The sequence below is a fragment of the Serinus canaria genome, chromosome 1 (genome assembly GCF_022539315.1).
Source record: "Serinus canaria isolate serCan28SL12 chromosome 1, serCan2020, whole genome shotgun sequence".
NCBI lineage: Eukaryota > Metazoa > Chordata > Aves > Passeriformes > Fringillidae > Serinus > Serinus canaria.
Genome location: NC_066313.1, coordinates 77,283,857 through 77,299,964, shown reverse-complemented (window position 1 = coordinate 77,299,964; position 16,108 = coordinate 77,283,857). Strand labels below are relative to the sequence as shown.

The window sequence follows — 16,108 nt, the reverse complement described above, 5'->3', positions numbered from 1 at the left end:
ACAATGAGAAATGCAGTAAGAACACAAGTAAGATGGGTAGAATTCTGGGCTTTCCCTCCTTAACACCTAGAAGCTGGAAATAATTTTACATTCAGAGAAGAGAGGCATGTGAGAAGTCTGAGCTTCACATCACCTCACACAAATTAATCCAATATGAGTGCTGTAACCAGTAGATACCTCTGAACATCACCTTTGCAAACAAATACTGTCTTTGGACACAGCCAAACTTCAAATGGAGTTTGTAACATGTAACTCCAAATCTAGAAGCGTGTCTTTTATGTTCAGAATATGAACAATTACTGCACATCAGATTTTACAGGGACTTACTGTACTGAATGTTTTTCCTTGAGATTTTTTGAGGGTTTGCATCATCTCTATTGAATAAAAATATTACTTGGGGCATAAAACTTTCAAGACAAGCTTAGGGAAGAAGAAAGGCAAAAAATTCAACCTATTTTACTTCTCCCAACACCTAGAAAGAACCCAAGAAATTTTCAGAATTTCATTTAAATTTGAAGTTAAGGAAGCAACTGATTGCAGGTGGTTTTAACAGCTCTATCAACTCAATTAGAATGCAAGTAAATGGACAACATGCTTTGGCTCAATTTTAAAATCTGAAGCCTGGAAACTTCTATCAAGTGAAATCTAGGTCTTTCTGAGTAAGTGTGCTAAAATAAGTGTTTTGTTTGGAATCACTTCTACTTAAGTTCTGGACAGACAATGAATGACAAAATACAGTACAAATAAGGATAATTTATTATATTTTAAAAAGAATTCATTAGAATATTTACAAAGTTCAAATCAGAAAAATCAGTCTTTTCAAGTAATTCTTTTATTTAAGACATTTTCTTTCTTATTCCTCTCTTGCTCCGTGATTTCTTTTTTCTGCCTTCAAACACAGGTTTGGCAGTCACCATGACTACATTTCCCAGGTCTTCATCCTCACCACTTGAGCTACTACCACCTTTCTTCTCTTTATGGTCTGCTGACTCTGTTGCAGATGTGTTTTTTCTCCTTTTGCCCTTGCCTAAATCTCTGCCTTTGGATTCCTCCACTGAGGAGTCACTAGAAGATTCTGAAAGATGCAAATTTCCAACAAAACCACCTCCATATAAAAATTCTTTTCTGGAATCTGACTGTTTTCTTCTCTTTCCACTCTGTACTTTTGTTGCTGCAGCTTGATTTGCACTGCCTGTGGTACTTTCCCCTTTCCTTTTCCCAGGCTCTTTAAGTTCCATTTCCTGGATTTCATCATCTGCTTCCTTTTCCTTTCTCTTCAGACAAGTCACAGCTCTGCGCAGTCTCTGGCTTTTAATAGCTTGTTTTTCATGCTGTTCTAGTCTGAAGAATGAATCGATTCGAAGCTGAGTCTATCAAAAATAAAACAGAAACACAGTTGAATGTTTTTGTGGGAATCCAGTTGTTAGCTATATTATAAAGATCTGAAACTAAAGCAGGACAAAGGAGTAATTAAATTAATACACATGCACACAGATGTGAACAATAAGACACATCATTATAGTAATACACATACTTTATAATAAATTAGGCAACAAGAACCTTTGTGAAATTCATAATTAGCAAACTCCAGTGAGATTTTATAAATATTGCACTGCTGGTGATTAGACATATGTTGCTGTTGTCAACCCTAATACAGAGAATATCTGTAGTGCTCTTAAGTATGTCCTTAGAAACATATCCCTAGCTTCCAGCTGTGAAAGCAGAATGTTTACTACATAAATGCTATAAGTGCACTTTGCATTTCTGCCTCCAAGTGCAAGAACACGCAGGCGCTTGACTCAGGTTCATTGCACCACATGCTGAAACAGTATAAAGACTGCAGAGTAGAACTAATAGTCCTCACACAGTGTGGATTTGTACTATTCAGTACAGCTAGGCTTTTGTATAGGCCAAGCCAGTCCTCTACTTTTTCCCTAACATTGCCTGAGAGACAGACTCTACCAAAGGGTATTCCAGTCAACCTCAAAGTATATGCATGTAACTACGGGGCTTTCACTCCACTCAGTGACACAGAGAACCGAGAACACTGGTTTAGACAATGTATCTATCTTGTGTACGGCAAAAGGAAAAAAGAATCTAACACTGGGGATCAATTTTACAATCTACTTTGACAGCTACCACAGTGGGCATCACCATTCACTTTCAAGTGTTAACAAAGTTGACAGAACATTTACTTGGAAATTAGAGTACTATTACTAATGGGCACTTGCTCAACAGTTCAGTCTGCACTCTTCCTCAAAGGATGTGTACAGTGTCAAAAGGGCAGTATCACTCCACCAAAATCTCAGGGGCACTTTTATATATAAAGTGTTTATGGAACACTGTCTTCTAGAAGTACTGAAGTTGCTTGAGCTACCTGTAGCTTGACTGTGTCCAGAAAAAACAGAAGCCTTGCTGCTCAATGACTTGATAGCAGCCTCAATGACTTGAGATAGGTGCTTGATAGGTAATGAAACTTGAAACCAATGTCTGAAATTATGTAGAGTCCCTCACAGCATACTCGAATCATACAGAAATGAAATCTAGAGAAGCAAGCTTAGTGACTTAGAAAAAAATAAATACATAAAAAGATTAAAAACCAAAGCCCAGCTTCTAAGAAAGATATTTTACTTCAAAGTCTTGCTGTTCTTTTTAAAATGCTTCTCTCACAATTTTCCAGTTACCCTTAAACTACAGATAGATTTTCACCTGCTGCAAGTTCAGCTGTTTCATCACAGGCAAAAGGATTCCATCTACCTTTGTCCTGGTCCAGCCAAAGTGATCCTTGCAGAATGTGCAGAAAGTTAAGGAACTTTACAAAATGGCTACTACTGGTATTTTGTAAACACATAAAATGAAAACTCCTGAAGTAAACAATGTCTGGAGGAAAGTTGCTCCACTTCAAAGCTTTTTCTACTACAAAATGAGACAAAAGACTCTCGGTTAAAACAACGTATCACATTAGTTGCAGAACTTTTTCTCTAACATCAACATTTTCAAAAGTGTCTCTCAGTGAAGACAGAACTCATTCTGGCTAAATGGTATTGCTATAACACAAAATGCCTATAAATAAACCTTATTTTTACACTTGTACTGACTGGAAGTATAATTTACTGTTTAAAACACTCTTAGCTATGCATTTATTGCCATCTACTTTTCAATAGTTTGCTGCAGCTCAGACTGCAACTGAAGCAAAAAGTAGACATTATTGGAAGAAATGCAGGAAATAACTAGAGTAAAGTGCAGACTGAAACACCATTTCTGTCTAGACTTCAAGACTTACTTGTTAAAAAAGGCAAACATACAGAGGGAGTGTGCAAACAATCCCACTTAAAGAGGAGAAACAGGCACAGGACAGTTACAGAAATATAATTTCACAACAAAATAGTCAGTTCAGCTACAAGATTCTCTTTGCATGTTATGTGAGGCAGACCACTCTTTCAGGAGGGCAAGCAGCCCTGACTGCCACACATGCATGGCTGCATTCCCTTCTATTCCAGAGCTGTTATCATTTTAGGGGAGTACATGCAGATAGGGCTTGGGACCCCTCACAACAAAGAGATGTTAAAAACTTGACATTCCATTACTGACTGCTTACGAACTTTGAGTACTTTTAGCCAACAAGTAAAAGGATATTCTCTGATCTGCTCTACATCAGGCTTCCCCCAAGTGAATGAACCCCTTGACTCATCCACCACAGGCTTCAGGTATGCTTCTGCCACTGCTGGATTTGGGAAACCTGAATAAAGCTGTAGCTCCCGCAGTTTCTTCTTGACTTTGGTGTCATGTGGATTAGGCATCACTTTCTTGTTCTTCTGAGCCTCATTCCACCACTCACTGAAAAACAGAGAAAATTATTAATCTGCCTCATAAAATAAAATTTGAAATATCAAGAGCCACCATGCTAATTTCAATAGCCTTAGTCTCCTTACTTCAATTACTACAAGAGATGATGAAAAATGTCCAAATGAAAGATGGCCAAAGGAACAAAAATTTTTAAAAGCAGAAAAGACAAAACATACACACTAAATACAGTTATTGTAAGCCAAAGTAGCAAATATCTCCTGGATTCCCCATAAGCTGCTAACTAGAAGCTCCTACTTTAGCCTCACTTGCAGAGGATGTTCACCACACAATGATCATTTTTAGACTTTTTTGGTATGCAAGGAAAAGAAAGGGAAAAAAAAGACCTCTAACCATCCTTGCTATTGCCAATACAGCTGCCTTAGCCCTCTTCAAATCTTGTTCTTGCCCACACCTTACCTGCCTGTCTCCTTCCAGATCATTCATTCCTCAGTCAAGTCCCCTTTCTCTATGAGCAAGATACAGCAACCTCCCACCAAACCAGGGAGAATGAACCTCTGCTCCGCTATGGATCCAGTAAACTCTCCAATAAACTCTGAGAGAGATGCTCAATTCTACAGCTGTTCTGCTCTCTTTGTCTCACTGTGATTGCTCTATCAACGTGTCACCTTATCTACCCGTGATTCCAAATAGTGATATAGTGGAGTCATGTTTTACAGCGTACTTAGTCCCATTAATGATGGTCCCATTAATCAATGGTGGCCATATGTTTTGCTGCATGCTTAAGCATCAGCAAACCATATTTATTAATAATCACAATATGGAGATCCAAAAAAGCAAATCATAACAAAGCATACGCGAATTTTAAGAGAGGTTCCAAGCCATGCCCAGGAAATTCATTTAAAATCTCCATCGCTGTAACAAAGCCAACATTTGGGATACCCTCAGTGTAGTCACTTCCAAGCAAGTATGCCAAATTAATTAGCTTACTTCTATCCAACCCTGAAAAAGAAAGTATATAGATTCAGTATCTACTATTTTACAAAATAAAAAATATTATCAGAAAGGCAAAAACTGAAAGGAACACAAAGGCATTAACTCCATAAAATTATATTTAAATCAACAGCAGAATTTGCTAAGTTATCTGCTAAGCAGTATATATACTCCTGTGCTAGCTTAAGCACTAATAATTGTGCACATTTGGCAAATGTATCTTGCCAAAATGAAAATGTTACAATGTACATCAGGAGGAATTTTTTTTCATGGAAATGATTGTTAAACATTAGAATGGACTGTGCAGTGAGGTGGCAGAGTCACCATCCCTGGAAGGGTTCAAGAAACAACTGGATGTGTTACTCAGTGCCATGGTCTAGTTGACAAGGTGGTCATCAGACAAACATTTGGCTTGATGATCTCAGAGGTCTTTTCCAACCTAAATAATTCTGTGATTCTGTAATTTTAAAATTCATGGTTATTACAAGATGGGTTTTTTTTACATTTATTACATCCAGTTACTATTCTGTTCTCATCCAATGCTGACCTGAATTAAGAAATGCCAGAATCAAATAAAAACATTCTCTTTGAATTCTAGTCCATAATACCAATGCCTCTGCTTCCTAGAAGCGTTCCTCAGCTGTGAGTCTTTTGCTCTGTGCTGGTACAGTTACTAAGTAGATCAGAAGAGCCCATGAAACAGCCAGAAAGAAGGAAGAACTCAGCTGACCACTTCTATTTGATAGGCTATAAGGTCTGAGGCAGTCAGACTGATTTTGTGAGTGACCACCTCCAAAAGTCTGGATTTGAAAAAAAATGTTTAAAAATTCCATGCAGAAAAGAAAGGATGTGAGTCTAAACACACAAAGCAAGACCATCATCATGCTAGTCACGATATCCATCAGCTGTCCAGACAGAAGAATTTTTGCAATGCATGGGAAACAAGAAGCACAAGACTGCAGAGGAATGTGACATAAAGACTGATGATGACTATTTTTTCCCAATAAATAGTTGGCTTATGTCATTAAAACAATTTAAAAATCGCAGACATGCTTTTACAGCAATCCTTTTCAATTAAGCTACAGTAGTATACTTAAATAGGGCAAAATTATTTCATTCCATTTGCTGGAAGAAACCAAAGCTACATTTTTCACCACATAAAAATGTTATGAAATTTTACATGCTACTATTTCAAAGTCTGTAGCCTCTCAAATTGAAAATGTCAAAACTGATTTTAAAAGAGTTATGCTCAAGACATAATAACAAGTTTAAATTGGCTCATATTTTGCCTAATACTTTATGTGACACTGAAGCTTAGTAGTTCAACAAAATTGGCAACAATGTGATTAGACTAGCTCAAGAGCAATCAGATAGAAGAAAAAAATCTTTCAGTGTCAACTATATGTTAAATGTTTTACACATATTCCAGATCCACTTTTACTATATTACATCTCAGTATGTCCAAAACTAACTTCTTTTTCCAGAAGACTAAAAATCTGATGACGTGAGAATGCAATTTTCCTACCACATCAGAAAAGTCATACTAAAATTTACTCAGAAACTGGTACAATAGTTCATATCTCCAGCCTTGGTGATCATTACACTAACTCAGCATATTAAATGCAGGTGGCCTGAAAATTCAGGGGGGTCATCTGGCAGTAAAACTGCAACCTAACTGAATAGCTTTACAGACTCTCCAAAAAACAGACATTGAATAAGAGACAAAATTCTGTAGAAAATACAAAGAGACAGATGACAGAGCTGTCTTATTAAAGACTGTGCTTAACAAATCAATACCTGAGGCTTACCTAGCTCATTCTGAAAGTCAACATACTGATAATATTCTACATATTTGTTCTGACTGAAGAAATTTTTATAAACATGTCGTGCACCAAACAACCAAACATCACTGTCATCAGTGATTGTCCCTGAGGTCTGATCAGTAAGGTCCAATATGGCACACTGTGCCTCGGCCTCTGTCGGAGCTTCAATATATGGAATGCCAAACAGACGGAGCAGCTCCTGGAGGATGGAAGGAAAACAGGTATAAATTCATCTGAAGAGTTAAGTTCTAATACACTTTGGCTTGACTCAGAACTGCTAGATTCACACTTGGGAGTTATTCAATATTTGACAACAAACCTTAAACTTCTGTTAAAAAGTGCCAAGCTCAGTTAAGTCAAGGGGGAATCCCCACTTAACTCCTCTCAGGCAGACAGTGCCATGTAAGTCAAGCACTACTTGAGCACACTTTTACCACACAGTTTGAGAACCTGCCTTCTTAATTACACAAGCATACTTAAGTATTGTTTTGCACAGCAAGGAGAAAACTTCATGCATTACAATTATGTGGGCTTCATGAAAGAAAGATGCAGGTTAAATATTAAAAGTAAAAAAAAAAAAAAAAATGAAAATTATTTGGTCATCACCTTATCTAAGAAAGTAGTATGAAAGCATATGAGAAACATTCATATCAAGCAAGAAACAGTGGGAAGACCAATTATTCCTTGGATAGTATTTTGATATGCCTCTGTTTTGATGCATTTTTACTTTTATGGGACATATTACACAACCTCAGTTAAATATCCCACACACACTATGTTTACAAGCTTGTGCTAGGTACACAGGTCTGGATTATATTCTTCACTCAGATTGCTTTTGAGGCTTGATACAATCATTCTCAAGACTTTAAATTTTTATGTAATTAAGAATAAAAGCACAAGATCAAAAGACTTACAACTATAAAAGTGTGCATATGACTATATGGCACATAATACTACAAAAGCAATCTACTGACCTTAAAAAAAATCACCAGAAGAAACATGTGCAAATATTCAACCCAGATGAAATACCATTTTAAAACTACTTAAACTGTTCCATTAAAAAAATAATATAATCATTTACATATTTCTCAGAATTAATTTGTTAGCACAAGGTTATTGGGGACACTATCACTAGTCTACTATATTATGGGTTTGCTAACCCAAACACATTGTATAACCCAAACCTTGAAACACTGATACAGAAATATCAGGCTTATTCAGGTGTTACTGGTAAGATTCCTTCAAATTGCTTACTCAGGGCATAACTATACAGACTTCTTGTAATTTTTTAACCTTTTAATCCCTAGGTGTAATCACAGTTTACCTAACACACAGACTGCACCAATTCTTTGCTGCTGAACAAACATAGCTTCCTAATACTTTTTTGTTCATTTTGCACCTTTCACAAAAAGAGGCCAAGATCAAACTGGGTTAACCTTTAAAAGCTGGTGCTTAAAAGATATACTGATTTATCCATAACTATACTATTATTTAATTCAAGACTACCTCAAAACTTTCAATATTTTAAAACAAGCAAACTGAAGTAAACAAGCTCCAAAGAAGGAAAAAAGTTGACCTATAACTAAGCAAAATTACTAATAGCTTTTGAGTAAATGACTGGGATGGAAGAAAGAAACATATCAAAATGACTCAACAAATACTACCTGGCTTTCCAAGAACATCTGTCCTGTTACAGAAGCAGCAACACGTTCCTGCTGCTGTTTTTGGGACTGAAGTGTATTCTGCTCAACAGAAAGGTTCTTTTCTAATTCTTCTAGCTCTTCCTGAAAGTATAAACCAAGATTTTTATTATTTCAACAATTCAGGTATACCTAGGAGAGTAAAGCAAAGTCTCCCACTACAATTATTCTAGTAGTAAATGTTCCATAATAACTCTAGGAAGTTGTTACAGCTTCTCTAATGCAGCAAATTGTAAGACCAGAAATGGTCTAGTCATCAATTTACCTTGAAGTCTTCCTTTGATTTTAGGGAGATTATAATTAACCACCTTTAAAGAAACATCAGTTCCCATACAGTTAGTTAGCTATGTGAGAAAGCAATGAAACAATAAGAAGCTGTTCAATAGTTTTCCTTAACAACTATTTGGAGACAAAGCACTCCATTACAAGTTCAAAACAAGAAACAATGAGTTACCAAACTGATGTCTTGCCACTCATCCACTGCACCTTTACCATCAGCTTCTCCTTCAACTTTCTGAGTGTTTACCAACTGCATCTCATCAGACTCCTTCAGCAAGTCCAGTGTGAAAGCATCAGGTCTGTCTGTCTCCACTTCTGCAAGTGTCAGCTCATCACCCACTTTTTCTTCATATTTAGTAGGAGACTCAGCCTCATTACTGACCTCAGCATCCACTTCAATAAAGCTTCCTATCAAAGGAAAACAGAGACTTGTACACGTTTTTAACTTGGGCAGTGACTTTTTTTTTTCTATATGCAGCAAAAAAATATAAGGATTGTGAAATTACATAAACCAAGTGGCTGACTGGTTAACACACCAATTAAATTCAGTGTACTCAACATGCTTTCCTGACTCTCCATATTCTATAATCAGGTTTCAATGGTAAAATGCGACACCAGGTGGAAAAAACACTGCTCAGATTTTCTCCCTGCCTTTGATATATGTGAGAGTGGATGCATTTTTAAGCATTTCTTACTAAGAGAAAAGGTTACCTTCAACTGACTACAGATACAATACTGTCCATTTTCTTATCTTTTTACACAATAAAAAAGCACATACCATCTGAATCACTGTCTTCAGACTGTGACATCCCTTCACTTCCCACCTCAGGATCTCTTGTTTCTGGAAAAAGTCTAATATCCTCAGATACATTCTCCTCTGTTTGTGAAATTACTGCCTGTGTATTTTCAGAAATTTTCAAGTTTTCCTCATTTTTAGAAAGGTATTTTGTTTCCGTGCGAATCAAAGCACCTATATTGGTTTGCTCGGGGGAACAGCTTGGCTTCTGCAAGCACAAATTCATATCCTTCTCTCCCAGAGACTTTAAGTCCATTTTGGAACCATTTTTATCTTTGTCCAAGTCTTCTTTATCTTTTATATTATTGTTAATATAAGAATAATTTTCAGCTCTGGATATACTGGTATCATTTGGTGAAATATGATTTTTGGAATCATTTTCTTTCTTGTCTACACCTTCTGTGTCTTTTATAGTATTGTCAATATAAGTTTGAGCTATGGATATACTGGTGTGCATGGGTACAATATGCTTCTCCAAATCATTTTCTTCTTTGTCTATATCTTCTTTGCCTGTTCCAGTATTTTCAATAGCAGAATTATTTTCATCTCTGAATATTCCAGTATCCTTGGGTGTAATATCACTTTTTTCCAGCTCCTGACTCCTCTGTTTAAATTTAGCATCTTGCATAGCCACTTGGATTGATGAATCAATTGTAGCTGTAGGAATGTTTTTTCCCTCCTTAACTTCAGGAATCTGCTCTTCCTCATCTGAGCTACAGAGCAGAAAATCCTTCCCTTCTGGTTTTTCTGATAGCACTCCACCAGTTGTACCAGTAACAACTTCCTCCCCTTTATCATCTTCACTCAGAGCTTGCTGAATTGCCCGCAGTGTTCTTGGAGACACGCTGCCTTCCTCTGACACAAATTGGCCCACGTTCATTTGTCCTGTGTCCAGTTCTTCTTCTGAGCTGCTTTCCACCATGGCTGCCTGGATAGCAAGCAAAGTCCGAGGAGAGGGGGGTGCTGCCACCACACTGTCATCTTCCTCTGTCTGCTTCTTGTCAGATGCAGACAGCTTTGCATTAGCAGGTGATTCATTGATTTTATTTAATTTAGTCAATTCATGCACTTTTGATGAGGGTCCTGCAGTAGTTTCCAAATCTCTACTCATAGCCTCTTTCGTTTGAATACCTGAAAGGAAGTTTTGTGTGAAAAAATACTGCTTTATAAAAACATTCCCTTTTACATAATGAACATCATTATACAAAAATTATGAAACCACTTTTCTACAGATTTACAGATCACAGTTAATGACGTATAACAGTAATGCACATTTCATACAAAGTAGTGGGTATGTGCACCAATAAACAATATTCAGGTTTGTCTTAAACCTGCCAGTTTTAAGTGTGTGCACTCCAAACAACAGGTTTTACAAAATTAAGACCCGACATACCCTTTATCAGAATATAGTGAGAAGTCTCTTCAGAGACCACCCTCCTTGATTCCACTTCTTTCACAAAACCACCTTCATTTTCATACTGTGTTTGGATTTCACCAGAGTGCTGTTGATTCATTTCTTTTTGTACATTTTCTATGCAGCGATTGAGGTTGCTTTTTTTAAGCAAACCCCTAAGCTGGTACTGGGAAAAGTCATTGGAGTCCTCAAAAAAACAAAACAAAACAAAAAACAAAACAAAACAAAGAAATCAATTGAAATAAAACACCCCTTTTAAAGCAAATTCATTTCCCACATTCTGGAAGCGTGGGAATTCTTTCAAGAGTTCCTTTAAGCAGCTAACATTTGTCTTTCACTGGCTGCTGCACTCAACAAACAACAGCAATACTGTCCTGGCAACATACAACAACTCTGAAAGGTACCAGTAGTTCTGAGTGCTGGAGAACATGACATCTCAATTTTGGCTATCATAGCTCATCCCCATCTTATAAAAAAAAAGTAATTAAGACAAAATCCACATGTGGATGATTTTAAAATTATGGTCCTTAGTTTACACTTGGACAGGAGCCATCATTTGATCTGATGTATATTGCACTTTCAAAACCTCACTGTAGAAGTGACACTATAGGATTCCCCATTCATGTCTGAACAGCATCAACAGATCTGCCTAAGTTACAAAAGCCTTTTCCCAGCTGCCAGCTCTCTAACAACCTCAGGGTATGGAATTCAAGCTGTGTTCATCCTGCCTGGTTCATCCACACCAGCAGCATGTTATGCAATCTTTGGCATAATGCTGATGAGGCACAAAACACAGCACAATTTTTAACATTTTTGCCAAACTGAATTAGCTCTGCGAATTTCAGTGGAAATCAAGAGATAAGGCTGTTAAGAGTAATTATCTCATTGGATTTTTTTTCTCCTCACGTTAACATGTCTTATTAAACAGTCCAGGGTGTAAAGCTTTCCAGATGTAGCACTCTTTCTTCATTTGCATTAATGGCAACAGCTTCATTCCAATGCCTTGAAAACTATTCTAAATATTACCTCTGGCATTGCTTCAAATAATGTTCTTCTTCGTTTTGTAAGTTCTTTAATATCAGTCAAGATCTCATGTTTTATTTCTGGAGGCAGCTTGTGGAAATCTTCTGATTCAATATCTATAGAATAAGGATTTTCACATAACTGTTCCTATAAAAATGGAAAACAAGAATACATATTTTATATTACAGCACAACAAAAATAATAAAATATTTAGAGCATCATTACAAGCAAGACAAAAAAAAAGCCAAGCCCTCAAGAACTTTGTTGCTACTTCCCCACATAGGGAAGAAAACATGAAAAAAAGTAACTACTATGTAATAAAATAGCACTAAGTACCTCATTATCGATGTACACTATACAGAGAAACTTGGTTTTATTATTTTTACAAAAAGATACTTAGTATAAAACACAGAACCAGTCATATAGCCTCAGCTACTCAGATTTTGTCCTTCTAAAGAAGTTCTCCTTCTGAATGAGAACTGCTTCAAAGATAAACACTCTTTCCAAGTGTGTTTCTTTTTATTTTTTTCTATTGGTGAAAGCAGAGATAATTTTATTATTTATTATGTCTTCTTAGGTTAAGTATTTCTCTTCTCCTCTTTCAATCAAATCAGCACATCAGAAGCAAACACAGAATTTATCAGTGGAAACACAAGGACTTAAGGGCTTCAACTTCAGTTCACATTTGGAGAAGCACTGGAATTTTATTACATCTGCTGATATTTATGTACATACACGTGCTCAAAGGCACGTGTATGTACATAAGCCAATGTCTTCTCCATATGTTCAAAGGAAGTAGTAAAAAGAAAAAGAAAGGCTATCACAAGAATTTTCTGTTCTGCTGCATTCTAGTGGAGAAAACACATTTCTATTTCCTCATTAATAGGAATTCTTAGGGCACTGAAAATTAACTTGTTTTCTTATAAGTAATGCCATAATAAAACCTATATCTCCAAATAATTGGATTTTATAAGCTTTTTGCTTGTCTTTCAAGAGCAGCCCATGAATGAGAGAATTGCACACAGTAACAAGGCAACTATGTTGCACTTACTTGCAACATCTGTTTTTGGCTCATTCTCATTTGCCATTCTTTTTCTTCCTCCTCCTCTGAGCTAAAAATCACAAAGAGAAAACAAATGTGTAGATATTTACCCAGGAAAACAGAGTTCCTATTTTAAGCAAAAATATATTAGTCGTGCCTTCGCTGGTCAAGCACAAAAATTTGCAGCATCAAACACAAAAACACGTATATATATTTACATACACATTTATATCTGTATATATACATATATATATATATATATATATATAAAATATATATATATACACACATATAAATACACACACAGGTGATAAAGATCTGAGCAAAAACTAAGAAGGCAAACTTATGTCAGTTAAAAGTAGATGGAGACAACTGCTGCTGTTGAGATCATGACACAGTTCTTACTGGGTCAGTATTTGAAGTATATAAAAGTACAGATGGGCATAGAATAACCTACAGGGCAGCTTCACATTCTCACTTAGTGTTATTTAAGAAGATGCCACAGGTGTGACAAGTACAGACAAAGCCTGCCTCTGCTGAACATGTCAACACAAAACAGAATCAAGCTGCCACACCCAAGCTTGAACAATCAGTCCCATTTAGTTGTATGGACATGGCCATAGAGACTGAGGTAGAACTTTGATTGTCATACATTAATCCAGGGTAGAAATTTAATCTGTGGGCTGAAAGCTTCTTCTGTTACTTTCCCATAAACAACTAGGAGGCTTCTATATCCAAAAAGAAACTGAAATAAAATATAAATTAAAGAAATATACTTAATATATATATTACAGTGTCTCATAGGTTAAAGGTCTTTCATCAGCATTAAAAATGGGGTTTATACTTTTACTCAAGTTTATTAAAAACCATTTAAGCTTTTTCTTAATTCTACCTACCTATTCTTCTCTTCATCCTCTAAAGTAGGCAATACATACATATCATCAATTCCTTGTCTTCGAACTTGTGTAATACTGGGCAAAGCTTCATTGCTTAGGGAAAAAGAAAGAAAAAATAAAACAGCAATTAACAGGTTCAGAAACAGTTACTGTAACTTATAAACAAGGGAAAAATAATTTTTATTCTTGCCTTTTGCCTGTAATAGCAGTTTTGATAACATGTCTCTTCAAAAGTGTTTTCAAGAGTTTCTCTGTAGTTTTCCTGGAATCATTGATGGCAATGTCCTTTCTTTGTCTTCTCTTAGCCTACGAAAATAAGATTAACACCAAAGAGATTTTGCTGGAGACTGAAAATGCACATCCAGTGAATCCCTGTTAAAATTATGTGTGCTGAGCCTATGAGCTACTCCTAACTCATTCTACACCAAGGGGGACAGAGCCTTCAGAGCCTCTAAATCTATATCCATTTCCCCTGTGGGTACAAATGCCTGCAGAGCTGCATTCAGGTCCACTCTGGAGCACAAGCCAGGCTTCTGCCATCATCCACTTCTCTGCAACCTGGCTCCCATGCAAATCAAACCTGCCTAGATTAAAGAGCTGCTGCATGCTCCAAGAGCTAACCCAGGCTGGGACTGCAAAGGACACCCGCAGAGCACTGAACTTCAATCCTCCACCCCCACAGCTCAGAAACATAAGTAGAAAAACAGGAAGGAAATTGAAAATGGCTGTTTATCATCAGCAGACATAGAGCCTCTTTTACATCGCAGTAACTCACAAAGGTACTTACCAAGGTTTGTCTCTTCAGAAGAGGTGCCTCTCCATCAAAAACAAAGACGGGTCGAATCCGGAAAAACAGTAACTTGCAGAGGCGATGAAACAGAGTGAGCAGGTGAGCATTCCGTACAGAAATGCCACCATGATCTCTGGCTCCCTTTATTGCTTGGTTCAACCAAATACTGATATCTTAAAGAACTATTGAGAGGAAACAAACGTGCTCTTTTACACATATACCACATCGAGAGTTCCTATAAGGTGCACTGAGTGGCTTTTGCCCATGGCTCCAAGCATGTCTTATCAAAACCAAGAACATCCAAACAGCTATGAACTTGGAAGGAAAAAAAATCATTGCCCATATTGCCCTGCATAAAAAGCAGAGTGGAAGCAAAAGCACAGCAAATATCTCCCCAGTTATTTTTACAGGTAAATGACGGGTCACTTCCTTCCACATCTTTCCAGCATTTAAACAAGTATATAGGATAGGAAAGCTGATGCATAAGCATAAGACTTCATCTTGCAGTCCTACTGAGAGCAGCACATTTATTTATAAAGTGCAAAATTCTATAATCCAACACTTGCATAAGGAACCTATTAAAAAAAGTCTATTTTTTAAAAGATGAAAATAGGAGCTTAGTATTTCACATATTGTAAAGCAAAACTTCCACTTACCAAAATGTAGGCAACTTAAATATAATAATAATAATAATAATAATAATAATAATAATAATAATAATAATAATAATAATAATAATAATAATAATAATATCTCTTATAAATAAGGGAAATAGTTAAAACAATCTCCCTTGCAACTTAGGTTCTCCAGCTTTACTTTTAAAGGATACCAACAGCAAGAATTTTCCCTTCAAGCGTTTCTGGGTTTATGGGTCTCCCGGTGCATTCAAGCAGCTTCCAAAGTCCTTGAACTCCCATTGTCCTTCCTTAGCTGCTTTGAGAGAAAATGTATGAGGCACAAAGGAAGGAAAAACCCAAAGATTACGCGGCCCGCGACTGCTTTATTAATTCAAACGGAATAACGAGGCAGCCGCTCGGGCCGGGATAGCTAGGGACATGGGTAGGGACAGGAGCAGGGACAGGCGGGGGTCGCGATCCCTGACCTGCGGCGGGGAGCGGATCCCGGCGCAGGGACGCGGAAGGGAGGGACGCAGGCCCAGCACCGCGGCCTAGCCGCACACGGACCGCAGGCCCCGCCCGGCGCAGCCCCGGGGCCGCCGGGAGTCGCCGCGCGCGAGGCGGAGCCGGCGCAGGCCCGGCCCGGGAGCGGCCGCCCACACCCCGCCCTGCACACCGGGGCGGGCCGCTCCTACCGCCCCTTCTCCGGCTGCGGCTCCTGAGGCCGGTGGGCTCCTCGGCTGCCTGGAGGAGACTCTAGTACCTAACAGCAGAGAATAACAGAATCTATTATGTTGGAAAAGAGCTCTAAGATCATCGAGTCCAACCTCTGACCGAAAGTCTCTGTCAAATGGACCATCTAAGTGCCACGTCCAGTCTAAACACCCAGGAACATTAACTACACCAGCTCCCTGGGCAGTCCCTTCCAATA

The 16,108-nt window shown here is 37.6% G+C and overlaps 1 protein-coding gene across 3 annotated transcripts; it reads right to left on the bottom strand.

Moving 5' to 3' along the window:
- Positions 1-733: 733 nt before the first annotated feature.
- On the bottom strand, positions 734-15,797 carry ERCC5 (ERCC excision repair 5, endonuclease). 3 transcript variants are annotated; one of them, XM_050969776.1, is made up of 16 exons: positions 15,663-15,797; positions 15,390-15,490; positions 14,558-14,733; positions 13,961-14,076; positions 13,771-13,863; positions 12,884-13,001; positions 11,836-11,979; positions 10,789-10,996; positions 9,378-10,526; positions 8,775-9,007; positions 8,285-8,404; positions 6,606-6,819; positions 4,662-4,806; positions 3,637-3,837; positions 2,710-2,794; positions 734-1,370 (listed from the first exon to the last, which is right to left on the bottom strand). In XM_050969776.1, exons 2-16 carry the CDS (start codon positions 15,475-15,477, stop codon positions 837-839), a joined length of 3,624 nt encoding a protein of 1,207 aa, XP_050825733.1. In that variant the 5' UTR covers positions 15,478-15,490; positions 15,663-15,797; the 3' UTR covers positions 734-836. The 3 variants fall into 3 exon arrangements, with proteins under 3 accessions (XP_050825733.1, XP_050825737.1, XP_050825738.1); XM_050969780.1 differs by having other exon boundaries at positions 2,758-2,794; positions 15,663-15,753; XM_050969781.1 differs by having other exon boundaries at positions 12,884-12,944; positions 15,663-15,749.
- Positions 15,798-16,108: the final 311 nt, after the last annotated feature.

Coding starts and splice junctions, on each gene's coding strand:
- ERCC5 (XM_050969776.1), bottom strand. CDS start 15,477: ATGGGAGTTCAAGGACTTTGGAAGCTGCTTGAATGCACCGGGAGACCC. Junction 11,980..12,883: donor GCCAAAAACAGATGTTGCAA/GTAAGTGCAACA, acceptor CCATTTTTATAG/GAACAGTTATGTGAAAATCC. Junction 6,820..8,284: donor AGATGTTCTTGGAAAGCCAG/GTAGTATTTGTT, acceptor TCCATCCTCCAG/GAGCTGCTCCGTCTGTTTGG.